Source organism: Apteryx mantelli, chromosome 2, assembly GCF_036417845.1.
Source record: "Apteryx mantelli isolate bAptMan1 chromosome 2, bAptMan1.hap1, whole genome shotgun sequence".
Lineage (NCBI taxonomy): Eukaryota > Metazoa > Chordata > Aves > Apterygiformes > Apterygidae > Apteryx > Apteryx mantelli.
Genome location: NC_089979.1, coordinates 39,860,236 through 39,887,395, shown reverse-complemented (window position 1 = coordinate 39,887,395; position 27,160 = coordinate 39,860,236). Strand labels below are relative to the sequence as shown.

The 27,160-nt window shown below is 40.8% G+C and overlaps 2 protein-coding genes across 5 annotated transcripts; both read right to left on the bottom strand.

The window, feature by feature from the left end:
• Window positions 1-641: 641 nt before the first annotated feature.
• Window positions 642-19,068, bottom strand: ADHFE1 (alcohol dehydrogenase iron containing 1). 4 transcript variants are annotated; one of them, XM_067290515.1, is made up of 14 exons: window positions 18,991-19,068; window positions 17,839-17,876; window positions 15,649-15,692; window positions 15,386-15,439; window positions 13,991-14,145; window positions 13,622-13,818; window positions 13,140-13,217; window positions 11,818-11,923; window positions 10,413-10,565; window positions 9,161-9,259; window positions 8,142-8,220; window positions 7,907-8,003; window positions 4,759-4,916; window positions 642-1,080 (listed from the first exon to the last, which is right to left on the bottom strand). In XM_067290515.1, the coding sequence occupies exons 1-14, from the start codon at window positions 19,044-19,046 to the stop codon at window positions 997-999; spliced, it is 1,398 nt and encodes a 465-aa protein (XP_067146616.1). In that variant the 5' UTR covers window positions 19,047-19,068; the 3' UTR covers window positions 642-996. The 4 variants fall into 4 exon arrangements, 3 of the variants coding, with proteins under 3 accessions (XP_067146616.1, XP_067146618.1, XP_067146617.1); XM_067290517.1 differs by lacking the exon at window positions 642-1,080 and adding an exon at window positions 6,296-6,363 and having other exon boundaries at window positions 4,802-4,865; XM_067290516.1 differs by lacking the exon at window positions 642-1,080 and adding an exon at window positions 6,296-6,363 and having other exon boundaries at window positions 4,835-4,916.
• Window positions 19,069-20,352: 1,284 nt separating this feature from the next.
• RRS1 (ribosome biogenesis regulator 1 homolog) lies at window positions 20,353-22,578 on the bottom strand. Its single transcript, XM_067292338.1, has one exon. It carries the CDS (start codon window positions 22,454-22,456, stop codon window positions 21,368-21,370), a length of 1,089 nt encoding a protein of 362 aa, XP_067148439.1. The 5' UTR covers window positions 22,457-22,578; the 3' UTR covers window positions 20,353-21,367.
• Window positions 22,579-27,160: the final 4,582 nt, after the last annotated feature.

Here is a 27,160-nt window from a genome sequence, read left to right as displayed (position 1 = left end):
ATTCCCACGTTTAACCAGCACTCCCAGTGGGGCACTGTGCAGCCATATGCTATACCACCACTTTTTAATACTGAACCACAGCATACTGCCATTTCCTTAAGCTGGTGGCTGCACTCTGAGTGACAGCACCAGCAGAAGCTCAGCAGAAGCAATTACTTCACACAGAAGCAAGATACAGTTGATAGCTTCTTCCTACAGCACATGGCAGGAAAAGGGAGCTGTTGCTTCTACAGAGACAAGATATACATGATGGATGATGTCTTGCCGTTACACGGTTCCCGTTGAGTTTGGAACCATGCTTTACTCTGTTTTTGCTCCTCCTATGAACACTTCATATAGATCTTAAAAGAAAAGACAAATATCTGACAATACATTAAAAAATTTTAACTGCAAATGCAGTTTCAGGAAGCCTTTTCCAAACATGTAAAAAGCGTGTAAGTTTCTTCTTAAACAACAAAAAAGTACTCTACTTCAATAGCCTTCTAATAGCTCTGGAGCAAGATAGTAAAAAGATCATAAACTGAAAGAGAATACAGCAGGCTGACATTTTCCGCAAGGGAACTCCCCCTCCCCAATTAAGAATGACCCAAATTATTTGTAAAAATAGCATGACTTTTTAAAACAAACAAAATCACACACAATTTAAATAAAAAACATATTTTGTGAAATGTTTCAGAATATCACATGAAAAACAATTTCCACTTTTGACCAACTCTGAAGCACAGAAAAGCCTTCGCTATAGCTAATAGTCTGATCCAACTCTTATGCAAGGAATAACCCTGACTACTGAGCAAAAAAACCCACAATCAAGCTTTCACTTCAAAGCACTATTTAGTTAAAGATGATTTAGTTGACCTTTTGACAGTGTGCAATGGAACAGAAGTGGAAGACACCCAAGTTCTTCCATTCTCTAAACAAATTCAGCCCGATATCTATAAGAAATATACCTTTGTGTTAGTTAGACAAGAACATACTTTTCTGATTAAAATGTTTAAGTTAATAAAGCTTCATGGAAGCCTCAAAGAGGGCAGATAAGTCTTCTTCTGTCTGAGGACGTGGTGATAGTTTGGTCACTCTCTCCTGCAAGATTAAAGAAAAACTGGATTACAGAAGGTTGCCAACAAAATGAATCAAACAGTAGTTAACCATGTAGCTGAACTACGTGGCTTTGTACTAATGTCCGTCACAGAAAATAATAAGGTTTTGCAAATAAGTAATCAAGTAATTAAAGTAATAAGGTTGAAGCATCAACAACTGCACAGTACTTTCAAGCATATAATAGTTTAAATTGCTTATAATTAAACACACAAACTGGACAAAAAGGCAGTTCAGTTGCAAAGTCAAGTACTTTATAGATGGGTCTTGTCAATCATAGATGTCAGTACACTGGCCTGTAGTATTCTGGCAATATAGTCTATTTTAAAATTGACTTGCCAGCAATGGAACTAGGAGTTTTATTTTTAGGCATGAACATTTTCAAAATAAAACATCTCTCTAATGCCCAGAAACTGCAGTAGATGTGTAGAATAAACAGTGCTTGTTACATCAGACTCTAAAGAAGAGATATAGCAGGGGAAGGTAGTGAAACTGCTTAATAAATAGCATGTCACTTGGAATCAGAATACAAAACAGTTGTGGTTGGTCTTCATTTGGACTGTGATTCAACAGAATTTTCAGGTGTTTAAGTCCCACTGACTGAAATGAAACTCAGGTGTATGCTTCACTGCTCTGCATGACAAAATAACTACGAAGGCAGGGGTTGCAATTCAGAAAGGCCAATGTGCTATTAGTACTTTTACAGTTTTAACCATCAATGATCTTAATATTTATTTGAAGATTAAGGAGAGTTAAAAACACCTACAAAGATAGAGGGCAGGCCTACACTAGGAATGCATTGTTTCTCAGCAAAGCAGTCTTTGGGTGAATTTGGCAAAATGGAATTTCTCCTGCTACAACCTATTTCAACATCTCCCCAGTGAAAGAGGCTGTCCTAGTAAAAGTCTGAGCTTTAAGATTTCTTCCTTTTTCCCCGTGTAAGACAGTGGTGTGGGATATCGTTTGCTGTGGACCTTGCCTCATATACTGAATTGGATGCTAAGGAAGGAACATCTCCAGCCCCCCTGCAAGTGGAGAAGGCTCAGTTAACGGCACCCTTCTGAGCAGAGGCTCTCTCCCAGTAGCATGCACCTCCGTGGCAGCACAATGCCACAGCCACTCCACTTCCCTCTGAACCCACACAGCTGTGATCTGTGGACCAGCTAGATGTGGTCACAAAGCAAGACAGAGGCCATTGCATTGTGAAGTTAATATGTGAAATATTGGCCTAGTGTGGATAGGAAGACAACTTTGAGATAATCACAGTTCATGATCATAATCAGCACGATTAGCATGAGCTATGATGAGCCTGAAAAGTGCAGCTTTGTAAGTCTAACTCTGCCTACCCACTGGAAGATTTGCTGGTGCAGCTGCAACAATCAAATATTTCCCTCATCCCTGACCAACGCAGCTATGCACACAACACAGATCTAGAAAGGTCAAAGAAAAGATAAAAGAAAAGGTTAAGATTCTTCTATGCAGATTTGAAATCACATGGAAAATTCAGACAGCACTACAACAAAAGCATGTGTTTTTTTCAAAAGCCCAACACCCAATATAATAACTCAATGCTCAAGTACTCAATAGACTAACTGGGCTTATATTAGGACCCTCTGGGTCAAATTACAGTTTTGCATCTCTGTGCACTGTGACAGACAGGGTTATCTGTAAAGTCACACAGGGTGACAAGAGACATGATCACCCTGACAGACTGTACTATTTCCAAGCTATATAGAGAGAATGCTACACACTCTTTCAACCAGAGGCACCAGCACCCCCTCTACACAAGCCTGCTGTTATTGCTAATGCTCAGAAAGCAAGATCTTGGCTCTTCTAGTCTGACTCAGTAGATTCTGGAACAGTGTCAGTAATGAGCAACTTTGTGCTCATCAGAGGTTTGGCTGCATTATAACTGCCTTTGGTATGTTTGTAGAGGGGTGGGTTGGGCTAGAGAACAAGACATCTGCACTCTCTCGTTTGGTCCTCCTCATCACCCCCAAACACCGACACAGGTCCAGATATCTTAGGCCTTGGGATATAATCTTCTTTGATAGACTGCCTGCTATGTTGCAAATAAAATCAGATCCAATAGATTCCCTTAGAAAGGAAAATAAAATTCTATCTTAACTTCAAGTATAAACATTTGTCCCAACAGAGTTCCAGTCTCAAAACCTGGAAATTAGAATAGATTAGTTTTGTTTTCCTGCAGCCTGCATTTCATAGTGTGAAATATGTTCTGCAAATTTATTAGAGGTATCAGTCTACACCACACTGCATTGCCAACATGAATAGGTCGGTCGGTGCTGTATTCCAAAGAAAACCTACCGCAAGATGAAAAGAAAAATATATCGAAGACTGAACTGTATGGAATACCTCTGCGGGTAATGGACCATTAAGAAACACCAATGCGTTTTCATTATGCTACACTTCATGTACAAAAATAAGGTTTGAAAAACTATTAACTCATCTCATTTTACACAGTACAATTAATCACTGATGCAGTAAGAGGACAGTAAATGAATTAAAAGTCAATTTGAGCTAAGCTAACAAGCAAACAAAAAACCCACTACAACATCTTTTGATGAAGAATTAAAAAAAAAGCTATACAAAACATACCTTTGATGAGATTTTGTGCTTGTAATGATCCAAAAATAATTGCTTTAAAATAACATATTATCAAAACACACCTCCAAAGTGCCCCATAACAACTTACATGCAAAAACTATTTGATGGACTCTCAGGGACCTTAGTTTTCTTTGGGGCTTTGCCACTGATCTGTTGTGTGTGATCCTAAATACCTGCATCTTTGTGTCTCATTTTCTCAGTTATAAAATAGGAATATTAATATCCCCTCTGTTACCCTCTGTTTTAAGTTGCTCTGAGACTTATGAATGAGAAGAACTAGACATGGTAACAGGTATTGTCATAAAAACCAAATAACCTTTCAACCTACAAAATTTTCTTTTTCTCTATAGCATTTATTTCCCTTGATATTTGGTGGCAATAAATCCTAAGAAGACAGAACAGTCCGTAGCATATGAATCGAAGTGTCTTTTTACAAGGGAGATATAGGATTTTCCTTTCAATGGGATGTGTTCCTTTTTGCAGTGTCTTTGTGAGCAATGAAACAATAAAGGGTATTACAAGTTTAATCTATATCATCCCAGGGGACCTTATTTCAAATTCTGATGGGGGTCAATGGAACAAAAAAGCCATCTGGGAAGAAAAGTGCAACTTTTCAATAAAGAAAAGTCTAATGCAAAGTGAGCTTGATCATTCTTACTAGCTAGCATTCAGTATTAAGGCTTTAAGTATAACCCATCCTGCATGTATAAGTAACAGATAGTTAAGAAAACACAGTCTCTTCTACCAAATTCAGAGTTATATGAAAAACACCGTCTTTTCAGAAATTTGAAGTTTTAAAAAATTTAACTAGCCATTCTTTCTGAATCCATGTGAAGAACAGACTGCAGTATGTATTCCATTTCACTGAAAAGAAAAACCTAAGCTGTGCAAAGGAAAAAGTTGACTATCCATCATTTTCTCCATTTTAATTGTTTTCATGTAGGACTAGAAATAACATTTGCTTGAAAAGAAACACTTTTGTTTATTAAAAAAATCTGTCCTTTTTGAAAAGAAAAACTGCTTTACTTTCTGTCTTACCTGAGGCAGAGTGCCTTTGACTAATTCAGGGATGTCTGCTTTAGAATAACCAATTGCAGCTAAGCCATCATCAACATTCAGATCAAATAGGAATTTCCGGAGCGTGTCTGCCAAAATAAACCCCGCATCTTTGATTCTGGCAGTGCGGATGTCAGCTCCTAAAATAAGACATAATGCCTTGACTGTAGGGTGGAGAGAGAGGAGGAAGTCTGCTCTGGACTTAATTTAATCATAATATCAGCTGAATACATATCCATATATAACAGTTACTGCTCTAGAAGCAACACGAATTAAAAAGAGGAATCAGTCTTCATTTTACAGTTGGAATAATTTGTAAAAGGTGGAATAAAACAAGATCAGGAGAAGCAAGTAACTGCTAGCAGAAAGACTAACTGCCACGTGAAGTTAACTTCCTTTCTCTCTGTACTTACATGGAGAAGCACTTTTCAGTCTAACTGCTGGGAGGAAAGAAGCTAGCACATGAACGTCAGTGGTATTTATTTTTATGCACAGAGTGCCAAATGCTAACTTTTTTAAGGCCTTGAGTTTGCTGACATCTAGAGGACATGAAAACCAGTGATCAAATAATTTTCTATTTGTTTCTCATTCTTCTGTTCAGAGGATGAGAGTACGTAGGCTGAGAGGAGAAACAGGAGATAGCAGGGCAGTGTTAGAGGGGTTAAGTAAATCCTGAAATTAATGCTATTTCAATATATGCTGTCTGGTGTAGGATAATGTAGGACTGAAGAGGAATAACTGATATCTTGAAAACATTTACTAAACAGCAATGAAAGCATCAATATAAAATGAAAGTTTATCAATGTTTCGTACAGAATAGCTTGCTCCCCTTTTATAAAGAATGGCCAGAACTTAATTAAAAATAAAAGAAGAATTACAAGTAGAAATAGAAGACATAGCTTCCTCTGTATTGCTTCTTTCCAAAGCAGATTTGTTCTCTGCATAACGTCAATGACGTTACACCAGAACAATGTTGGGTCCAAGTGCTATACTGAGAGATGAGCAAGAACACAACTCAGTTACAGGAAAAATATTTTCTGTGATCCTCAGGCTCAGATATTCGGGTAATAAGAGTGACAATACTGTGGCAGAGACTGTCTGGGAGAAATTGATAAATAACTTATTAGAGAGTCTTGTATGAAGTCTCATGCTATTGGGATTATGCCATGCAGTCTGAATTTATCCTGGGTTTTGCTGTGGAGTAGTTGGAACATGAAGGCAATCCAGTAACTTTAGACAGTAAAGTACAAAGGGAAAGGGAGGAGGGAAAAGAAGGATAGTAAACATGAAGGGCACTCTTGAAACATTGCTCCAGTTGTAGTACTTTCTTTTTGCTCAACCTAAAGAATACATTGATCTTTGGAAGCACTTATAAAATTTCTGGCCACACACACACCTATTTCAACTGTTTAAGAATCCACCAAGGGAGATATTAAGCTTGTTCTAGCTGTACTTAAATTCACAGCTGCACATACACACAACATAACTATTTACTAATCTGCTCCATGTCATAAAATACCTTCTTAGTCATGGCATTTGGCAGCATGACAGATTTGAATCAGCTACTGTAGTCAGTTGGACTCTGGGCTGGAATCAAAAGTAAACACCTCAGGTGGGAGTTAAATTCATTTTCATGGCACATGTTTTCGGCAGAATCCTTTTATAGCAAGGAAGACAGTAACACAGTTTAAATTTCTATTGAGAAAATTAAATGAAGCTTTCAGATACAGAATTTCTGGCAGCAGTTTATACTGTAAAACCTAGAGGAATTGCTGTTTAACTACTTGTTTTAAAATCAAGGAGCCAGAGTTCAAATTCTCCAGATATGCTGTGCTGGCCAGTTATCCAACAACATTTTCTTAGTCCACTTTATTTGAATTGTATGTTATTACCGTAGGAACACAGAAATTTCCTAGCTTAGTATATGATTCCAACTAGGTTCATAGTCTGTCTTTGACCATAGGCAGAACTGCATACTTTGGAAGAAAACCAATCAAACCTTATAACCAACAATTATAATATAATCTGAATTTTCCCCCAATATATTTTTTCTAACCACATTGTTTTAAATCATCTTTAATACGACAGTGATACTTTCATTGTCCATATAAAAGTCCCACTCTTGACCTACCATGCTTTCAGGTTAGTTACACAGGGAAGTCATACTTGTGACTGGATCGTTGTGTACAGATACTGAAGATAGTGAGCATGGGTATTAGCAGCAGTTTATCTACAACACGGAGACTAGAGCAGGCAGAAAAGCTGACCTTAGATAACAAATACATTAGCTCACATGCAGTCATGCGGGGGTGCAGTGAAGAAGTATCCTCTCTCTAGGAGGCCTTCTGGCTATGGGTTCCACAGATTCACAAGGCACTGTATGAAAAGGTCCTCTCTAAACATGCTGCCTGCTTACAGCATTTACTTTTATTCTGCCAAGGGGCAGAAGAGGCCACTTTCTTCATTAATCCAGTTCTGTGCCATTACAGATGTGTCCATAGAAGAGGTAGTCCACACTCTCCCTCAACACAGGCCACTAAAATTCCAACACCTCCAAACAGGCTTAGGCCTACAGCAGAAAGACTGAAAGCCACGGTTATTATGCGCCTCAGGAAAAGAGCAGGAGTAATTTAGAACATTACTCTGTCCAAATTCTCTGCAACAGCAGGGAACTTGTTAGGCAAAATGCTCCATTTTAGCTAACAGATGCACACTTTCGAGAGTACTGTTTTGTTTTATGGTATCTACTCTAAAGTAACTTCTATCCATAAAGCACCAAGAGAGATGTCAATCACAACTACTCTCTCCTGATTCATAAGATAGCCTCACAATATAGTTAATTTCACCTTGAAAGTTTTCTAGCTAAGCAGCAGATTTCTCAAGCTCGCTCCTCTAAGCACATGTCATCATGTAGTATCAAAAGTTAGCATTATACTACCCAGATATCAAATCCTCTATTTGCACTATATGTATGTAACTCAATCAGACTCCAGAACCAGTATTTGTTTTTTAAACTTAAAACCCCTGCAAAAATGATTACAATTGTTTGCACACATTCTTTTTCTCCCCAAAAGACAATTTGGGAAGAACTCCATTTCCATTAGTAAGTTGTATCAACAGAGATTCCTACCTAGTATCCCTGCAGCTTCCAAGTGCCGCTCAGGAAGTACCTGTGCTGTAAAAGCAAACACTGCTGGGGATGTCAGCACCACAGAAAGGCCATGTGGCTGGAGAAGAGAAAAGCATAAAAACGCATCAACAGAATATCTACTTACTGCTTAACCAATGTGCTTTAATGCTTATTAATGTGACATAATGGAGAATTGAAGTGTATAGTATGAAAACAAAGATAAACCAAGTTTTACCACTAAAGAGTGATCCACATTATAATCCTTTGGTTTATAAGTTTTCACCAAACCAGAAATAGGGTAAGACATTCCATGGCTGGAACAGAGAGTAGAGAGAAAGTGGTTAGGGCAACTCTCCTGATGTTCAGAAGACTTATGTTCAATCCCTTGTACCGCCAGTCTTCTGTATGCATGTCTCTCATGCACAGATACTCAAAAGGCATTTAGATACAGATATGGTAACAGATATCCCTCACCCTCTGCACCTTAGGACCTACCTGTAAAAACAGCAAGAACAAGCATCTCCTTGCTTTGTGAGTGTGAAGTTATACTAGTCCAAAAAGACTGAAACATGCTCAGATACTGAAGTAATGCAAATAGGCCATGAATAGCATCATCTGCATCCCTGCCTGATCACACTGAGTAAAATAAACATCAGTCTGAAAGTACAATTAGAGTGGATTTGCTCAAACAAAAGGAACGAAAGGAAGGTCTCTGAAGAGATTTACTGCTAATAATTTTTTCACATAATTCAGGCTTAGGCGCTGCTTCTCTGAGATTTTCACACATATGAAACTTGACTGCTTTAAAATATTAATTACAGCTCATTTTAGCTTGCTAAATGTCTACCCCACAGACAAACTTACTGTCAACTACTTCAGTTCAGGAATGGCACAAGATTAGCTCTGCACTGTGTGACTGTAGAACAGCTAACAGAATGTAACATTTTAACAGCCGGTGATTTTTTTTTCTAATTATGTTTTTTACAATCAAGGAAGGTAAAGTAGGCCGTGTTTTGGAATTTTTACAGGATTGGTTTTGAGTCATACCAAGCCAGAATGTAGAATCCTCACACTGTTAGTGCCAAGCAACTACTAATTTATCATAGCATAAGGTCTCTCTGTGATAATGGACATCACAGGCCAGGCTACAATGTCACATATTCAGGGAATAACGGCAGCAGTGTCTTTGGCAATCTTAAACAAACACTAGAGAGAAGGTGATGTGGGAAGGGGTTAACACTTTTCTGTACTCACCAGAGATGAACACCAGCATTGCCAAAGCCAATACCAGCAAAAGCACTTGCTAGGTGCATGCTAGCTCTTGCTTCACGGTCTTCAGGGTTTCTGATGGCTCTGTGCACCATGGAGACAATGCTACTAGTAAACTCACATATGGATTGGTAATTCAGGATGGGGAGAAAAGGTTTGTTTATGGACAGATATACAAAAACCTCCAGGATAAGTTGAGAAAAAAATGCCAGAAATGAGATCAATTGTCACTTCCATGACACTTCAAAGGGATCCTGCTTCTACCAAACTGGTTCACTGAAGGGTGAATTTCCTCTAACTTTTCAAAAAATTGAATAAACAGCATGAAATTAGCCATATTCACCTCTGGTTTAAACAATTCTACTATGGAACTCTGGTAAGCACATGTATAGATTCAAGCTCTGAGCTTTTTTCATCATCTCATTAGATGCTGGTCTGAATTGCACCATCTGCGAATGAAGAAGACAGGGTTCCCTGCCTGCCTACACACCAGCATGCTTGTATTATTTGACAACATGGAGAAAAAGTCTAATGAGCAGATTTCAGCCCATAGGAACAATAAAAACCTACTTTGACTAGATAAGTACTGTATAAACTTTATAAAAAAACTCATGTTGATCTTTAATAGAACTGCACATGATATACAAAAGCGGCCTCTAGGCTAAAACTTTACTGGTAAGGATCAAATCCAGCTCCCAGTTAAGTCAAAATTTAATCTAAATAGAAGGTCTTCTAAGTTATGAACTAATTTCCAATAAGCATGTAATTTTACATATTCATAAGTGAATGTGGTCATCTTTTCGATGGACTTATCTACTATTTGTGTAAGTATCTTCATTTACACTGAAAGTCAGCGAAATGACACCAGCACTATTTAGTTCAGTTTATCATATATTCCCTTTATACTGTCATAGAAAGAGGATTCTTGAAAAGTATAAGAGTGCTGCTCCCATCTTAACTGAGCAGCTCAAAATACTTTAACTGAGGGCTTCTGAAATAGATCCTCAGAAGCATTAAAAAGCTACCTCAGCAACTTAACACTGTAACCCTAATCCTACTTCCAATTTTATTTGACATAATTTTTTGGCTTTATTCAAGGGAAATCCAGGGCAGGAAGTGAAGTTTTAATAAAATAATTTGCTTTTTTCAGCCTAAAATTCAAGTTCTTCTAAGCATCCCTTTCTGAGCACTGAAAACTGAACATACTGAGAGGAGGAATGGCTGTTAGACGCATTACCTTTTCAAATATTTAGCTACAATGCGCAGAGCATGGAGAGCCCAGACATCACTGATGGGGTTGCTGCCTTGGTAAGCTGGTCGGCTGATTGGATTTGAAGGGCAGGGACTGCGCATCTTGTAAGGAAGAGCAGTGTATGATTCTAGAGCATGACTAAAAGAAAGATTAAAAATGAATTAAGTGAAAGAACTGCACTTTACTGCCCTGCTGCCCTTTGAATCCAGGTTCCTCTTACTTACTTTTGGTGCTTAACAGATGCCAAAATTAGAAACACAATCTCATAGACGACTGGGAGAAAGCTGGATGGACACCTCCAGAATGCCTAGCTCTCCAACAAACCCACAATCCAAACACTGTCATAATCTATCAACTCAGGCCTCTCCAAAAGTTAGGTCGGATGAACTGGCATCTTGGTTTGTAACGCTTTTCACTCAAGAGTGCTGTGAATTTGCAATGGGTGCATTTCCTTTCTGTAAGACGGAAGCTTTAAAAGGCTCTAGCACTATAAGCATAGTAAGCTACTTTTCTTTTAAAAGTATTGACCTTTAAAAATTTGGCATGTGATACTTAAGCTAAGTGAAACTTAGCTTAAAGTGGAAGTCTTGTCTGCCAGAGGCTTAAACTCTGACTATCATAAAGCACAGCATTGCCTACATTGCTACATTTATATGTACAAAAGTACAGACAAGATATTTTAATTTATAAACAAATGCCTAAATTCCATTACAGGTATTGTAGTTTAGGATAATTCACTAAGCTTGAGAAATCACAAAGTTTCATTACATACATATTACTTTAATATATACAACATACAAAAGCAAAGCAAGCTCTGACTCTCAGAATAGAAACTTCCATGCATTTTGTGCAGTTAGAATCTGAAGTTTAAAGCAGAAGAAAATTTTATGACAAGCAAAAAGCACATTATGAGAGAGGTTCTGAAAGTTCTTGTAATTGGGTTAAAACTTGCCAGCATTCCACAAGCCCTCACAAAGTTTTGTTGACACATTATGGCTTTTATTAGAAAATCCTCCTTCTCTATTCCCTGCTATGTCTGTCAGCCATGCTAAATGTTGTCACAGTTTTGTTATTAATCCTCTACTTGATTGCTTAAGAAGTGACACCTAGACTGTCTTCCCCAACAGCCACCACTCTAGAAGCAAATGGTTTGTCCAGTGCACTGCATGAACATTAAAATCTCTGCAACTGAATGATTTGCTTCCTAAGGGACTGAGGGAGGCAGTGTAATTAAGTAAGAGGAAGGTATAACTGAGATCACCTTAAAAAGAACAGTAAAAGAGAAGAAAGGTCATCTTTTTCTTCCCCTAAAATATTTTTTTCTACAACTGTTATAGTAAAAATATAAAACTGTAATAAAACTGAATAGCTGCCTACACAGAAAACTCACCAAAGCACATCAAAGCCACTGTTGGCCACTATTCGCTCTGGCATGGACAGTGCGTGTAAAGGATCAATGATGCCTAGTATGGGCTTAATGGCTCTTGAAGCAATGCCTGCAATATGTAAGTGAGGAAAATAAGTTAAAGAATATTTACATTAAAATGGGACAAAAAAGCGTAATGTTCAATATTTAAAAATAACGAAGGGAAATGATTTGAAACTATGAAGATAAAAGCAGAGGAAAGGAAGAGAAGAAAGAGTAAGAAATATCTATGTCTCTAGGTCTAAGTCTCTATCTCTAAGTCTTACAGTAAAAGAGAGTTGTTTGATTTGGCACTGTTGCCTGGAGTGAATCATACCAGGCAATGTTCTCTCTCCATTTGTAACCCTCCCTGAGCAGCCTATACTTTCAAAACTTCTGTGCTAAATGGTATCTGCAACATTATTCTTTAATTTCTATCTTCTGGGAACAATCAAAAAGCAAGACTGGTTTGATTCTAGAATTAACTGTTATTGGTAATTGCTGTCTTCAGCATCTGTAATAACTGTACCTTCATGTTGCGGTTAAGGGGGCACAGATACAGCTTTGAGAGAGAGATTGATACAGGAGAGAGAGAGAGAGAGAGAGAGAGAGAGAGAGAGAGAGAGAGAGAGAGAGAGAGAGAGAAAATGACTGACTGACTATATATAGAGTGGAAAACTGAGCTATAGTCAGAACTCCTTAGTACACCCAATTGTCCCAAATACTGTAGCCTGCACGGCTGCATGGCACATAAAACCCACGCAACATTAAGAAGTAAAACCTCAAAATAGCTATGAAGCTTAAGATGACATTTTAGCTTTAATCCTTATTTTCTAGGGATGAAAAGGTCAAAGGAAGACAGCGCCCCTTACTGCCCAGCATCTTAGGCCTGAGGTTTCAAAAGTCAGGAAAAGGAATATTTGGTTGCAATTACACAACAAAGAAACAGGAGTCTCAAAAACAGAAAGGAAAATATAGAAGAAATAGGGAACAGTTGGTTGATCCTGAAAGAAAGTAGAAATCTCCTTTCTAATTAACATTTTCTGCCATTTAAAGACTTGAAAGATTTTAGTTTCCTGTTTTGCCTTCAAACTATAATACACTGTATTATACAAGCATTTCATTACGTTAATATGCTTTAAGTTTAACTCAAGGGGGAAACCTTTAAACTCTTCAAATTTGTCTGTGGTGGTTGAATAGAATGAAATGACACTTGAAATGACATGCGGTATCCCTTTCTTTCAAGGCAGGGAAATATTGAAGACATTAGAAAAAATTTGTCTTAAATAGCAGCCAAAAAATCTCACCAGTTTTTACTTTTAGTTTTTTGAAGTCAAAAATGGCAACACCAGTAGTTTCACTTCCAGTTCCAGCAGTTGTAGGAACTTAAAAAGAAGAATGGAGATAATAAGAAATAATAAGTAATAAATAATAATGCAAAATAAATAAATAAAAATACAATAATAATGCAATTAAAAAATAAAGGATCTAGGAAATCTCAGAGGTATCCCTGAAGAACCAATTACTAGATCTGAAGCCAAAAGGTCAAAGAGAAACAGCCAACATTAATCTCTTTTCCCAGCGAAAGGAGTCAAACTCAGTTAAACAAACCGCTGACAAACCGGTGATCTTACTTCCACTGAAGTATATAGCAAAATTGTTGCTGAATACAACTGGAGAAGAAATAACTCAAATGAAGGTGAAAAGTTCAGGGTAAACTGATTTCAGCAGAAATATCACCTACAGAGAGCATGGAAGGACCCCCTTTCTCCCACCCCTCCCTCTTTACCTGCAATGAGTGGCTTAAGGGGCGCAGTGACAGGCTTCCCTTTCCCAATAGGAGCATTGACGTAGTCCAAGAAGTCTGACATAGGGCTGGACGCATACAAGTTGGCAGCTTTACAGGTGTCTATTACAGACCCACCTCCAACAGCAACGTAGGCATCAAACTCTCCCTTTTTAGCAAATGCAATAGCATCCAGGAAACTTGGAAAACAAGAAAGGCTTTCCAATTAGTCAGGAGAAAAGCAGTACATGGGAAAAAACATAAGTATTAAGACCAGTGTACAGATCACAAACACACGGATGTTCAAAGAGACATTCAGCGTGCTTTAAGAGCCCAGGCACTATTTTTGAGAAATGCAGTCAGAAGTAGTACCTTTGATCTGTTGGCTCCACTCGGACTTTATCATACATTTGAAAGTTTATACCATATTTTGCCAAGGAATTCAATACTGCTTTTACAGGAGGGAGTTGGGAAAGGTTTCTGTCTGTCATCAAACAAACTCTTCTAGCACCAAGATTCTGCAGGTCCTATAATAGCAGTGAAATTAAAAAATAAACAACTGGTATAAAACCATAACTTAAACTATTTAAATACTAATCCAATTCAACCGAATAATTTGATTAAAAACACTAAAAATAATTGGTTATTGTAAGATTTTTGAAACAGTATAAGTTAAAAGAGTTCACATACATATAAGGACACAGAAAACAGCAGAATTTATAAAGTTGTCAAACTTTTATAGTTGAAGTCATATGAATATACTAGAAGAAAGCTAATAATATGGATGTCCAGCAAGTGAAATGGAACCACAGTGAAAGGCAAAATATGTTTTCAAAAATTTTTTTTTCCGTAAGTCCTGTGATATAAAAAGTCTTATCCACAGGTTAGATCTCCTCTAGCTGCCTATCAAAGGTTTGCATTGAAATCTGGAACATTTAATGTTGAATATTAATATAATCCAGTGTTGAAAAATGAAAGATAATTAGAATAAGGTGACCAAAAAGAAGGCAAATAATACATCTTAACATTTGCTAAATTAATTGTCACAATTAATAGTTCAACAAAACATGTAACTCTGAATGATCCTGATGTATAAAGATAGAAGTTCTGTCCAACTTTTCTTTTACTATCTGACCAATAATTTGCTCTACAAATTTCAGATAAAAAAAGAGAACTGTTAATGCTATAAATGCCGAGAGGAAAAAAAAAAACAAAACAAAAGCCCATGATAAAGGCAAACTAGAACAATGTTACTCAGGTGAATCATCCCACACTGCTCAAGGCAGTAGAAACAAAAATTCTGCAATTCCATTGTGCAAGCTCAGAGCTCAACTCAATACCCATCTAGTTTAATGGCAAGTCTCTGATTCACTTTAATGAGCACTGGAAGAGATGAAAGCGATCTTGAGGAAATTCTGGTGAGTCAAAACTCAACTCGATCAGGACTCAAAACTTTTTGAATTAAATTTTCTGTCAGAGAAAAATATTCCTGAATAATACTGGCAAATCATCAAAGATCTAATCTTCCATTAAGCTGCATTTCATGCAGTCACTTACACTACATCAATATTGATGTAGAATGCTACTATTCTTATCTAACTATTTTCCAACCTTTTTACATTGGTATATATGACAACAAATATTGCAAAGCAGTAGAGATTCAGACACACTATATATAAGCTTTCCTTATAAAATGGATTGGTAGTACCAGTAGTCCTCTAGAAAATAACTTTTCACCAGTGACACATTTCCACTGTTGAAGCTCACCATGCCAATTTCTTTAGTAACTCCTTCTCCATATCGGATGTTTGAAATGGCCATCTACAAAATAAAGAATATATTTTTCTGGAAAAATGGAGAAATTGCATCATGTCCCATGTATCCAAGATGAAATACAAACAAACATTACTAAATATATTGAATAACTATATTGAACAAATTTATTAATGTAAATATTTCTTAAATGTCATATCTGGAATTATATATATACTGCTACATTTAAATAAAATATATTTTATTATTAAATCTACCTCAAATGCATAGTCTGTATTTCCCAGGGCAGCTTGTTCAGGAACTGGAATGGAAATTAAACAATACAGTTAGGGAACAAAAAGTGGCTTAAATTTGTATTTCAGTACCAAGGTTAATTGATTCCTTTGCTTTTAAAACCACTAATACATTTGCACAGGTTGTCTTGGCTTGTCTGGATAATACTTATCAATTTTGTCCCTTGCTATTTGCTAGTTCAAATGATCTGAGTACTTAGTTTGATTAATATAATTCAGTGATAGAAAGGTGTTTTTTCTGTTCTGCAAGAACTAATTCTTTACTACGCAAGTTGAACAAGTTACCAGGATGTCTGCATGATAATTTGTTCATAGTCTGGAAAGATCAGAACAGTACATAATAAATACGTAGAACATTTATAGAATTCTAGATTTAGACGTATTACAAATGAATGTAAGAGCTACATGATATCCTTCAGAACAATCTTCATATAAGTTCATGAGACATCCTCTATATGCACACCTGGATAGAAAACATCTTTTGTGCATGCGAGAATAATTCAGAGCCACATATTTGCTTGCTATGTCATTCTTGCATAAAGTTCCACAAAGCTCTGTACTTTTGCATATCCTCATGTTACCGCAAAGTGAAACAAACTGCATCAACTGAAGCAGCCCGTTCTTCTCCAAGAAAAGATCAGATGAGGCATTCTGCTCTTTCTGCTGAAGTCATGCCTTCTGTCTGCTATATTAATTGAAAAAATGTGATTTGGATCCGGACCCAATGAGTGAAGCCAGGATAAGGAGCCTACAGACACTCTGGGGTGCACTGAAGCACTGACCCACAACAGTAACAGATAGATGTATTAAAATCCTTTATATGCCTTCTATTCAAGCTCAGGCCAGCTGCTATCAGCTTTTTCATTGCCATCTCTTGCCAGGCTGTACATGTTTGACCTCTCCTGGAGTCCGAGTCTGCTGTACTCTCAAGCATTAATTTGACAGGCTAAGAACATGTCCAAGCCATTTACTTTCTTGCTTTCTGATGGTATAATGGGTGCCCTGCTGTTACATTCTTGAGCCAAACTTAACTTTCAGGAAGAATTTTACTGAGTTCAAGAATTGCTTTATTTCCTGGAACACTGTCACAAAACGCAATGAACAATTTTCTGCTAGGGTCACTGTTAAGTCAGTTACCACTTTTTAGAGATCTATGGAACTGTTATTATTTTGCTATATATACACTTTAGACTCAATTTCTGCTGTAGAACTTACAGAGGGGATCCTTAACACAGATTTCCCTTTACAAAGGGCTTATTTTGAATTGACTGAGTATGTCATCAGGCAGATAGGCAGAAGAACTAGTTTCTGTTTTCAGTTCTGCTATTGTCTGGCTGTCTTGGGTATAATAAATGTCTGAACATACATTAGCTTTTCCATATGTTAAATGGTGATGATCATTCTTTAAAGACCTTTGAAAAATGTCTTAAGTAAAGCATATGAAACCAAGCCACTCAGAAGCACTTATTACTGAAATTATGGCCAAAATTATTACTTTTTATAGGAATTTTATCTACCATATCTTCTAGAAACCCTTACAGTGTTAAAAATGAAACATATGTGATGTACTAAAAGATTAAGAACATCTGGAGACTAACTTAGACTCCCTCTACAGCCAAGGGAGAAAGAAATTCCTCCAGAGGGCAACTCAGTCACTGTATGTATGCAATCCTCCTGCTCTTATTCCAGGATCGCAATCCAAGTAAGCCACACTCTCTTGACTGACTGCATAAAAAGCCTATGGAGATTACACTCCTCAAACTAAAGTAAGTCTTTGTGAATATCTGCTGTTCACTGGTATCATTTTCTGTTTCTTTTGTAATGTAAGAGATGCACATTTTTCCCCTCAGAAGCAGATCTAAAGTTAAGATGGTTCAGGTGATAACGTCAGTAGTAACAGCCACAGTAAATTTCTGACCAAGTTGCCTTACAACAGATGAAAGGAGAGAAGGAACAAATTAGGTACGACTTACATGAAGATACTGAATCTCTCCATATTATTACTGTATAGTTGGAAAATAACAGACTACTTACCTTATTCTTTAAAGTGTTCTCTTTTCTCCCTTTTATGTGCTCCTTCCACCCAGGTTATAAACCTGGGTACAAGGTCATGGTCTCATACATAATTATTTCAGAGACACAAATAAGTCTTACCTTGGGAATAAGTGTGGCCATGGCTTGGGCACCGACATCTAATTAAAAGGGAAATAAATCATGGTTAAAACAAAAAACTGACAAGAAAAATTAATGTGTGTGTAAAAGAAAGTCTCCCGTATGTACTCACTGATCATGTTTTACCTCAAAATTTTTGACAACGGCGACTGCCATCTAGTGTTAGATAATGTAGATGTAGATTGCCTATATTGAAGGCCTAAGAACTGTTTTAAGAGTAGATCAGCAGCTGGCGTACAGCTTATACAGTAAGCCTGAACACCACGGAGGTGAGTGGCTGTACGGATTTATACAGTATACAGATCACACAGACTGAACAGGTGTCCAGGAAAATGGAAAAGGATTTCAGTAAAATAGATGTGATAAGCCCCTGCCTTCCGTGGTGCTGCTGAACGTGAATCGGTGTGCGTGTGAAGTGCTCACGCAGCGTAGGCAGCAGGTGAAGGGGAGCAAGGCATGCAGATGGTGAGAGAGGTTAGTGTCAGAGGGGAAAACTTACAGTTCCACTAGGAGGGAAAGAGATGGGATAGTAACAGCATTAAAAAAGTATCAAGTGTTTTTTCTTCCTAGTAGCCTCAGTGGAGGTGAGCAGGGCAGGGCCAGCTCACCCACCTCCTATTACGGATGCCATGCCCAAAGCCGCAGTGCTGCAAAGGCTGCCTTGGCAGGAGCACCGAGAGCTACTTGCAGCAGCCCAAGATCAAAACGGCCTATTTTCGCATTGAAAACAACGCGAGTGCCTGGCACAAGGCAACAGCTGCTGCTCGAGCAATTGCTGCGATGAGTGCATGGCCAGCCAGGCCTTGGTCCTGTGCCTCAGGAGCCAGGGCGGTTTTGCTGTGCAAACACCAGCGCTACCTGTGCAGGTATCACTTGCAGTTAAAAAAGTTAAAAAAAGGAAAAAAACAAAAAAACCCACGCAGCAGGCGAGGGCAGCCCTGATTAAAGTTCCTGCGTCACGGCCAGCGGCCGAGGCAGGGCTGGTGCCCCCCCACTCCCGGCGGTCAGACGCACCCGCGGCGCCGCCGGCCCCGCACCCCGCGGCCATTTCACCGCAGAGCCGCGGCGGGGCCAACGGCCGCCGCCAACGGCCGCCCCCCCCCGCGGGCGGTCGCCGCGCGGCCCCTCACTCACGCGGCCCGCTGCAGCTGCCGCAGCAGGCGCGCCGCCCGCTCCCGTCCCGCCGCCATCGCCGCCGCCGCCGGGGGCTGCCGGGAGGCCGCGGCCCGGGCGCCTCCTCCGCCGGCCCTGCCGCCGCGCGGGCCTTAACCACCGCTTTAAACGTCCTCCCAGAAGATAAGCGTAGGCCTGATGGGGAAACCACCGCAGAAGTTAAAACTGATTTCAGCAAGCACCGCGTCGCTGATCGAAAACAAGCACTTGAGAAACACGGGTCGCTGGCCTACAGTGAAGAGAAGTACGTGCTCAGAAGTTACGTACTCATAAAGTACTGCTGGAGAAAACACATGGTTGAAATGAGAACTGGGCTAATTCAGGCTCCCGAAATGAATACTCCTACAAAGTTCAGTCTGATATGTACTGCAAAATCCAACTGATACCTGTTTGAAGAAGAGCAACAGCAGACCAGACGCACTATAAAATTACCTGGAATATCCTGAGCAAATAGAAGAGCATATTAAAACTAGCTGTTTAGCACATCACTTCTTGCTCCAAAGCCAGACAAAGCTCAGCTCTCAGCCCTGATGAGGTGAAGTTGATGATTACACAGTCTGTAACAACGGTTTAAAAAGCTTCACCTCTTCAAGTTTTGAAATCTGAAATTACTTATAAATTTCAGAAACTGGGAGCACCCGTGAAGCAGTTTACATCTGTCTTTACCAATTATATAATCCCTACTGAAAATCCACAAACTATGAGCATTTCTGTAGACAAGTCTTTGGCTTTAGAAAGTTCACCAGTAAAATCTGGGTCAGCAGTATAAAATGTTTCCCAGTAAAAGAAAAGCAATACTTTCTAGTTGAGCAGGTAACAAGATGTGTCCTATGGAAACACCAGGAATACTGGAGGTCTAGAACCTATTTCGAAACAACTGTTTCCACATTTCCAAGTACTTCCCTCTGTTGCCTTGCCACCTCTGCCAAACAGCTGGTTTCAATAGAATTACGTCCACATGGACATTGCTGCCAGTGGTCAGACAGAAGTAGACAACAGTGGTAAAAACTACTTGACACAGCAGCAAGAAATATTTAAAAGACTAAGAATACATACTTTATGTAAAGCTGACAGAAATTTAGCATTATACTCAGTCCATTAATGCCACTCAAATTCCTTCAGCACGAATGCTTACTCCTGCCCTGACCACTAGTCTACACAGATGGAGCTTTAGCTTTTTGAGTGCACTCAAGTTGCCATCTTAGCAAGCTTTTACAATGAGATAAAAGATTAATTGCTTTAGAGTTATTTAGCTCTTCCAGGAACACATTTGCAACAGAGTATTATGATGCTGTTACCACTTACAAGTTTACTACCTGAAAGTTTGAGAACTTATTTTACTATCCTCATAGTGGGAACTGGCTTCAGAGAAGGCAGCCATCCTCCTTCTTGTAGCCGAGTCACATAATAGGACAGCAGATTTTATTTTTCATTTCAAGGGTACAGGAAACACTACAAAGTTCAAAACAGTTACAAACAAGTCTTAGATCATATCCAATATCTGCTTTCAAATACTTTGGTAAAGAAAAAAACACTATGAAGCTATTTTTATAAAAAAATGATGAACTACAATCAGTAGGTAGTACAGGTAGAAATTTGGGAAGTTTTTTCTCTATTGTTCGATATTCTGTTGAATTCAATGGTAGGTCAACAGCTTTGTCTTTTTTTTTTTTTTTTAATTAACAGAGCTTTATAAAAGCTTTGCAGTCTCTCAGGCCCTGCAATAAATCTTACAGTAATAGTTTTCATGCTCCTCCTCTTGCAACTGAGCCTGAATACCACCGAACTGAGTGGCTGAAGGTGACTTGCAGAGCAGGAGCCACAATCAGGCCACTTACCCACAGTCCAGAGCAAAAGGCAGTAGCCTCATCTTTTAAAGGTGTTTGTCTCTGATCACACTGGCACTTAATATACAAGTTACCACCCTTGAGTTGAGTTCCACGCACCAATCTTAGGCAAGAATGAAGCAACTTGACTGCACACAGACTGAGGCCTGTCTCGAAATGCTGCAGCCACAGCCAGCTGTGGAGCTACCTGGCTGCCCCCATGAAAGCCCCTAACCTGGGGGGCACCAGGGAGCTTGACTCTTGTGATACACCACCAATTCCTCTTAGAACAGGAACACTGCCCTCCTTGACTGCCATTGAAGAGCCAAATGCAGGAGATTTTAGAAAGACCAGAGCATATTTATTGATAAATAGCTGTGGGAGCTGAGCACCGGGCAGGACGCTGGCAGTGGCAGTCCCTTCCTGCCCCTCGGTGGTCAGCCCCAGCCCCGAGCCATGCTCAGTCCCGTGGGGCTTGCAGGCTGCTCTGTCCTGCCAGGTGCCGGTCCACCTCATGCCTTCTTCCTCTTGCCGCCACTTGCAGGCCGCTGCTGCCGCTTGCCACCGCTCTGCTTGCTGCTGCTCTTCTTGCCGCTGCGGCCAGGCCGCTGCTGCTGCCGGCGGCCGCGCTTCCCCCGTTGCGCCCGCTTCTTGCCCTTGGCGGCGGCCGCCTCGGCGTCCTCCTCGCGGAGCTGCTTGTTGACGGCGCGGGTGATGTCGAGCGGCGGCTTCTTGCTGCTCATGCCGCGCAGCAGCTCCAGCTGCCGGCTCCGCTCGGCCGCCAGGTCGCCCAGCAGCGGCGCGAAGCGGCGCTTCCTGCCGCCGCCGCAGGGGGGCGGCTCCGCCGGCTCCTTGGGCAGCCGCGGCTGGAAGCGGCCGAGCGAGGCGGTGGAAAGGCGGGCGACGCGGGCGGCGCGACCCAGCTCGGCGCGGCTCTGGTGGCCCGTGGGGTGGAGCGGCGCGGCGGGGGCCGCGGCGGCCCCGGGGGCGCGGTGGGCGCGCGCCAGGTTGCGCAGGCGGTTGAGCTCGTTGCGCGCCACGCGCTCGCGCTTCTCCCGCCGCCGCTTGGCGAACTGGTCCTCGTCGGGATCGGCGCCCGCCGGCACCTCCGCCACCCAGGCGCGGGCCGGGTCGCCGCCCGCCCGCCGGTAGCCCCAGCGCCGCCGCCACTCCTTGGCCTGCTCGTCCCACACCAGCGAGGTGCGCTTCCGCCGGCGGATGCCCTTCAGCCGCGCGAACTGCTCCCAGCGCGTCGGCGGCCGCGGCCGCGGCGGCGGCTTCTCGCGCGGCAGGCGGAAGGCCGGCTCGGGCAGCTGCGCCACCAGCGGCCCCGCCGCGCTGCCGGCGCGCTCGGCCGGCAGCGCCCACAGCTGCGTCACCAGCAGCTGCGTGTTGTCGCGGGCCAGCGCCCGCAGCAGCGCCTCCCGCCGCGGCCCGGCCCCGCGCAGCCCCGCCGCCGCCGGCGGGTTGCGGTCCAGCGCTAGTAGGTTGCCCAGGTCGAACTCCAGCTCCAGCTCCTTGTGCACCGCGATGCTCCGCTGCTTCTCCGCCTCCTGCTCCTCCGCCGCGGCCAGCAGCTCCTCCACGCGCACGGCCGCCATGGCGGCGACGGCGCGGGGCACGCGGGGCCGCGCCGCGCCGCCACGTGCAGGGAGCTCCCGCCGCCCGGTCCCGGAAGCGGCCGAGCTCCGTTCCGGGTCAGCGCGCCGGAAACACGCCGGAGGGCCCGGAAGGGAGCGCGGAACAACAGCTCCCAGGGCGCACCTCTCCCGCGCTGCCTCGGCTGGGGGGGCCGGCCGGGCGCATTGCCTCCTGGGAGCTGTAGTGCGCGCTGGCCCGGCGCGCAGCCCGCGGCGGCGCGCGGCATTCTGGGAGGGGCTGCAGCCAGCGCGGCATTCTGGGAGCCGTAGTCTCCGCGGCGGCCCTGGGGCTGAGTGAGGGCGGCCCGTTGGATCCTGTCAGAAAGTCTCTAGATCTTTTCCCACTTACTTAATTACCAACATGCATTAATTCCATACAGCTCACACCGGTAATAGTGGCTTGTGGTCCGGCCCCTCCGAGTAATGCCAAAAACCTCCCCAGTGAATCTTCCAGGAGCGGATTGTGCTTGTGGGACTGGGGGTAGACGTGCCCCAAGCTGATTCTCCCGAGGCGCAAATGGGGCCGAGGCAGAAAAAGCATGAAAAGAGCTCGTGCGTAAAGGAGGGCGAGGACTGAAAGCGCAGTCACGCTCTGCGGCAGAGAGACGAGGCTAAAGCAGAGCACGCAGAGCTCCCAGAAAGTAAATTGGGCCTCAGCGTCTTCCACCGTCACATGAGGGGTAGCGCAATAGCACTGAAACATCTGGCAGCTTTAAGGCTGAGAAATGGGGAAACACCTTCTCTATTTTTATTGTAGTGTAACATTTAGGTGTGAAAGTCACTGCTAAAGCTTAGGCCAGGCACAGAGTGGCCCAAGGCTGGGTTGGTCCCAACGCCAGCACCGAGGCCGCTTCCCCGCGCGGGGACAGAGCCGAGAGCCATAACACCTGGCAGGCAGGTCGTCAGGCATAACGATAAGTGAGGTGATCGGATGATACCACATGCACCAAAGAGTCGGCTGGGTCAAAGATACTGCCATGCTATTTTTAAACAAATGCACTATGGCAGAATCCTTTTTTAGCAATACAGTGATTTGGCTTGTATGGCCGTGACATTTTGAGCTGATCTTTGGTGCCCTAAAAACAAGCTCATGACAGGATTTAGCTGCAGCCAACGAAAGTTACGGGAATTATTATACTGGATACAATTTGCCACTAAGTTAAACATGTCTCCTCCCTTAACTTGTGTTTGGAGTGATGGAAATGAGTCCGAGTATGATGTCACAGATGTATTTTTAGAATGAAAATAAAATGACTGTCTTGTAAACTGCAGATAAATATCTGATTCTCAGATTTTAATGCCTAGCATAGCACATTTTATACCTTATAATTATAATTATGATAGAATCTTTTTTTTTTTTTTCAACCCAACAGGTCTGAGTGTGATTTGTGTACTACAGAGCAGCAAGTTCCCTATGCATTTAAAACCTGATTAGATGCCATAGACAGTTTTTCCATTTACCACAAGATGGCGTTGCATTGGATACTACTTTGTTAGCTTTTCTGGACAGCTCATACTTTTACCTGGAATTATAGATTAAATTAAAGACAGTTCTTACTTTTTAAGAGATGTACATGCACTATTTTTGACACAAATAAGTTCAGGCATATATTTATACTTTTGTACCGTATAAGCAAGGTGCACTGTTTGGGCAGTCAGTTGACACCTTGATCTCTGTACTGTCCTGTCTTATCTTTAGGTAGCTAGCTTTTTTGGTTTATATTTGTACAAAGCCCAGCAGTCTTCAGGTAAATGACTGAGACTGAAGGGACATAATTAATAAAATATATTACACAAAATTGGCTTGATAGTTTATGATTACTTTGTATCAACAGAATAACAGAAGGAATGCATGCCAGGAATTGGTATTCATATTTTACATGATAGCATGAAGTTTCTAAGGAAAAAATTAAAATGAAAAATTAAGATGACTCTCAGAAGGTAAAAACTTACCTTCTGGAAATTTGCTTGGAACTGAATTCCAGCCTTAAGTAATCCAAAAATTGTAATTTACAGTACCTGTGATCCCAATGCAGTAAATAGGGCTGATTGCTACATTCTATCAGTGTCTCTTTGCAATAACAGGATAATAGAGGCACCCTTGTATCTTTTTGATATTGCTTTCTTATTACTGGCAGCAAACTCTATACCTGCGCTCAGATGGAGTTCAAAGCTGAATTTTTTTGATGGCATTCCTCCTTCCCTTGCTAATTTTTGTTGTGTTTCTCTGCTAGAGCCAAATAATTGATCCTATGTGTTTAGTCTCTAAGCCATGCAACTGAACAGTAACAATTAAAATCTACAGAGAAAATCTCTAAATACTTTCACATTCTTTTTTCCCTATTTAAAAAAATCACACTTCCAGCAAATTAGGCAGGTCTTTGAAACTTGTCACAAATAGAAGTTACAATGCATTCTTAAAGCTATTTAAAAAAAAACTTGTATAAAGAAATCATCTAAACTTCTATTTAGAGAATGATTCTGAAAAAACTTCTTACATCTTTTCAATGATTCACACTTCCAAGAAACATGAGTGAAACCCTGACCAAGCTGTAGTCTTTGAGGGTTTTGCTGTAGTCCTTGACAGAGTCTGATTTTACTTATTGCATGAAGAAATTTCATAGTCTTTGTGTAGATCTTCTCCCTTTGTATATGAAAAAGAAGTATCTGCTCATTTCACTGGCAAAGCCAAACTTTTTATTCTGTAAGCACTGAAGAACAGACATGATATAGCTGAAGAACAAGCTGCTACTGCGCTTCAAATTTTCTCAGCACAATATTGCCTGCTATTGAAATCTGACTACAAAATTATTACTGCTGATGGGATATTATTTAGACAGGACATTTTGAGTTTGTGATTTTAGAATGTGCTTGGTAAGGTGGGTTGGGAGAATATTTGAGTGGTTTTGTGAACCAAACAGAATTTGTAAATGGAATCATGGATATTTTAGGAAATTATCCGATGGTGAGAAGCAGCTTCTGAGATGGTCACTTTAATAATCCAAGGCATGCTTTGAGTTTATAACTCTCAGTTTATAGCTAGGAATTGCAAGCGGGCACACAGCTTCCCTGAAATGAATAGTCATGTGTGTATGCTTTCTTAACAGGCTTTTGCAGCAAATTTTTTAAGGATGAATTTTTAGAAATGTTTATTCATTTTGGTCATCTCCACTTCTATTTTCCTGGTTTCAGAATCTCAAATATCACATTTCTCTAAGTGCCTGTAGCTGGATTTGTGACTGCTCAGCCATAGTACTTGAAGGCGGTTATCCCTGATTGTGGGCACTCACAACTCATAGATACTTCCACAGTTTCAGCTTTCAACCTCTTTCCTTGGGTTCTCTCGTTCTTCACTATGAATTATAGTAATTTGTAACTCGTGTGTGTATGCTTAATTCCTTAATGTTTCCTAACTCTCTGTGCTGTGAGCAGCTCAGGCAGAAATTGGATGCTATGGCAAAGTGTAGGTTTTCTTTGAGGTAAAAAGCTGTAATTGCTTTTATTGCAGTTAGCACCCTCAAGGATGATGCATGCTGCTAGGGATGTAATACAGAAGTATACATGTGGCTGCACAGCTTTCCTCATTTGAAGTTACAGTGATGATTCAAATCAATACATTTTTCTTAGTTGCTCAGTACATGATCCCCAAGTCTGATACGAAACCCCAAGATGGACATAGAAGGTACACAGATATGAAGAGTGCTCTCATCCTTTTTAACACAATTTGTTATGCTTTGCATAGCAGTTCTTTCCTAATCACTACGGCTTCAATTTTCAAGGGACACAATAGATTTAAGAACCCTGGAAATACCAATTAGAGTTAAATAGTTTCAGATTCCTTTGAAAATCCTCTTCTGTTCTCATATATAAAGCCTCATTTTTAAATATGGGTACAGTTTGACATCTGGATACCTAAATAATATTAGCTAGTCATATCTGAAAGTCTGGGATGTGATCCTTCAAAGTATGAGTGCTCCCAGTTTTCAATCAAAAACACTCTGCACATGTTAGATTCAAGAGCTGCTTTTAATATCAAAGGTTGTATAATGGTTTTTGAAAAGCTTGTACTCTGCGTGAAAAACCTAAGATGGCATAACATAATTTGCAGAAACACTTGTTGAAAAGATGAATAGAAAACATAATGCAGGTTATATTTAATGCACGAAATGAACTACAGTGTCGGTGTGATATACCGTTTCTTATTTTTCTTTTTATATTGGAAAAAAAAAAGAATTATCCTGCTTAACTTTTATTTTTGTAATTTCTGTTGGGCTGGGCTGCAACTTTAAGTCTGTATAAAACAGGAATTGTTCTAATATTCAGTATTCATCTCTTACCTTTCGTGATACCATTAACTTAGATTTCCTCTTCAAACTTTTGCCAATTACCTCTGGATGGCAGTAGATATAGTTACAAGATGATTCAACCAATTCTTAAGCCCGCTGTGAGGATCATTATGAAGAACACATCTTATCAGGAAAACCCAAAGTGCTGGTAATTTTGGAAAATGGTAGAAAGCGCCCTTAAAATACCCACACTGTCTCCAAGTCATTCCTTTCCAATGATTTTGTTCAGAACAGTTTGAAGTAAAATCTACATTGTAGGATTTCTTCTTATAAGGGAGAAGTTGTTTGCTCACTGAAGCTAAATTAAGTAAAAAGTACT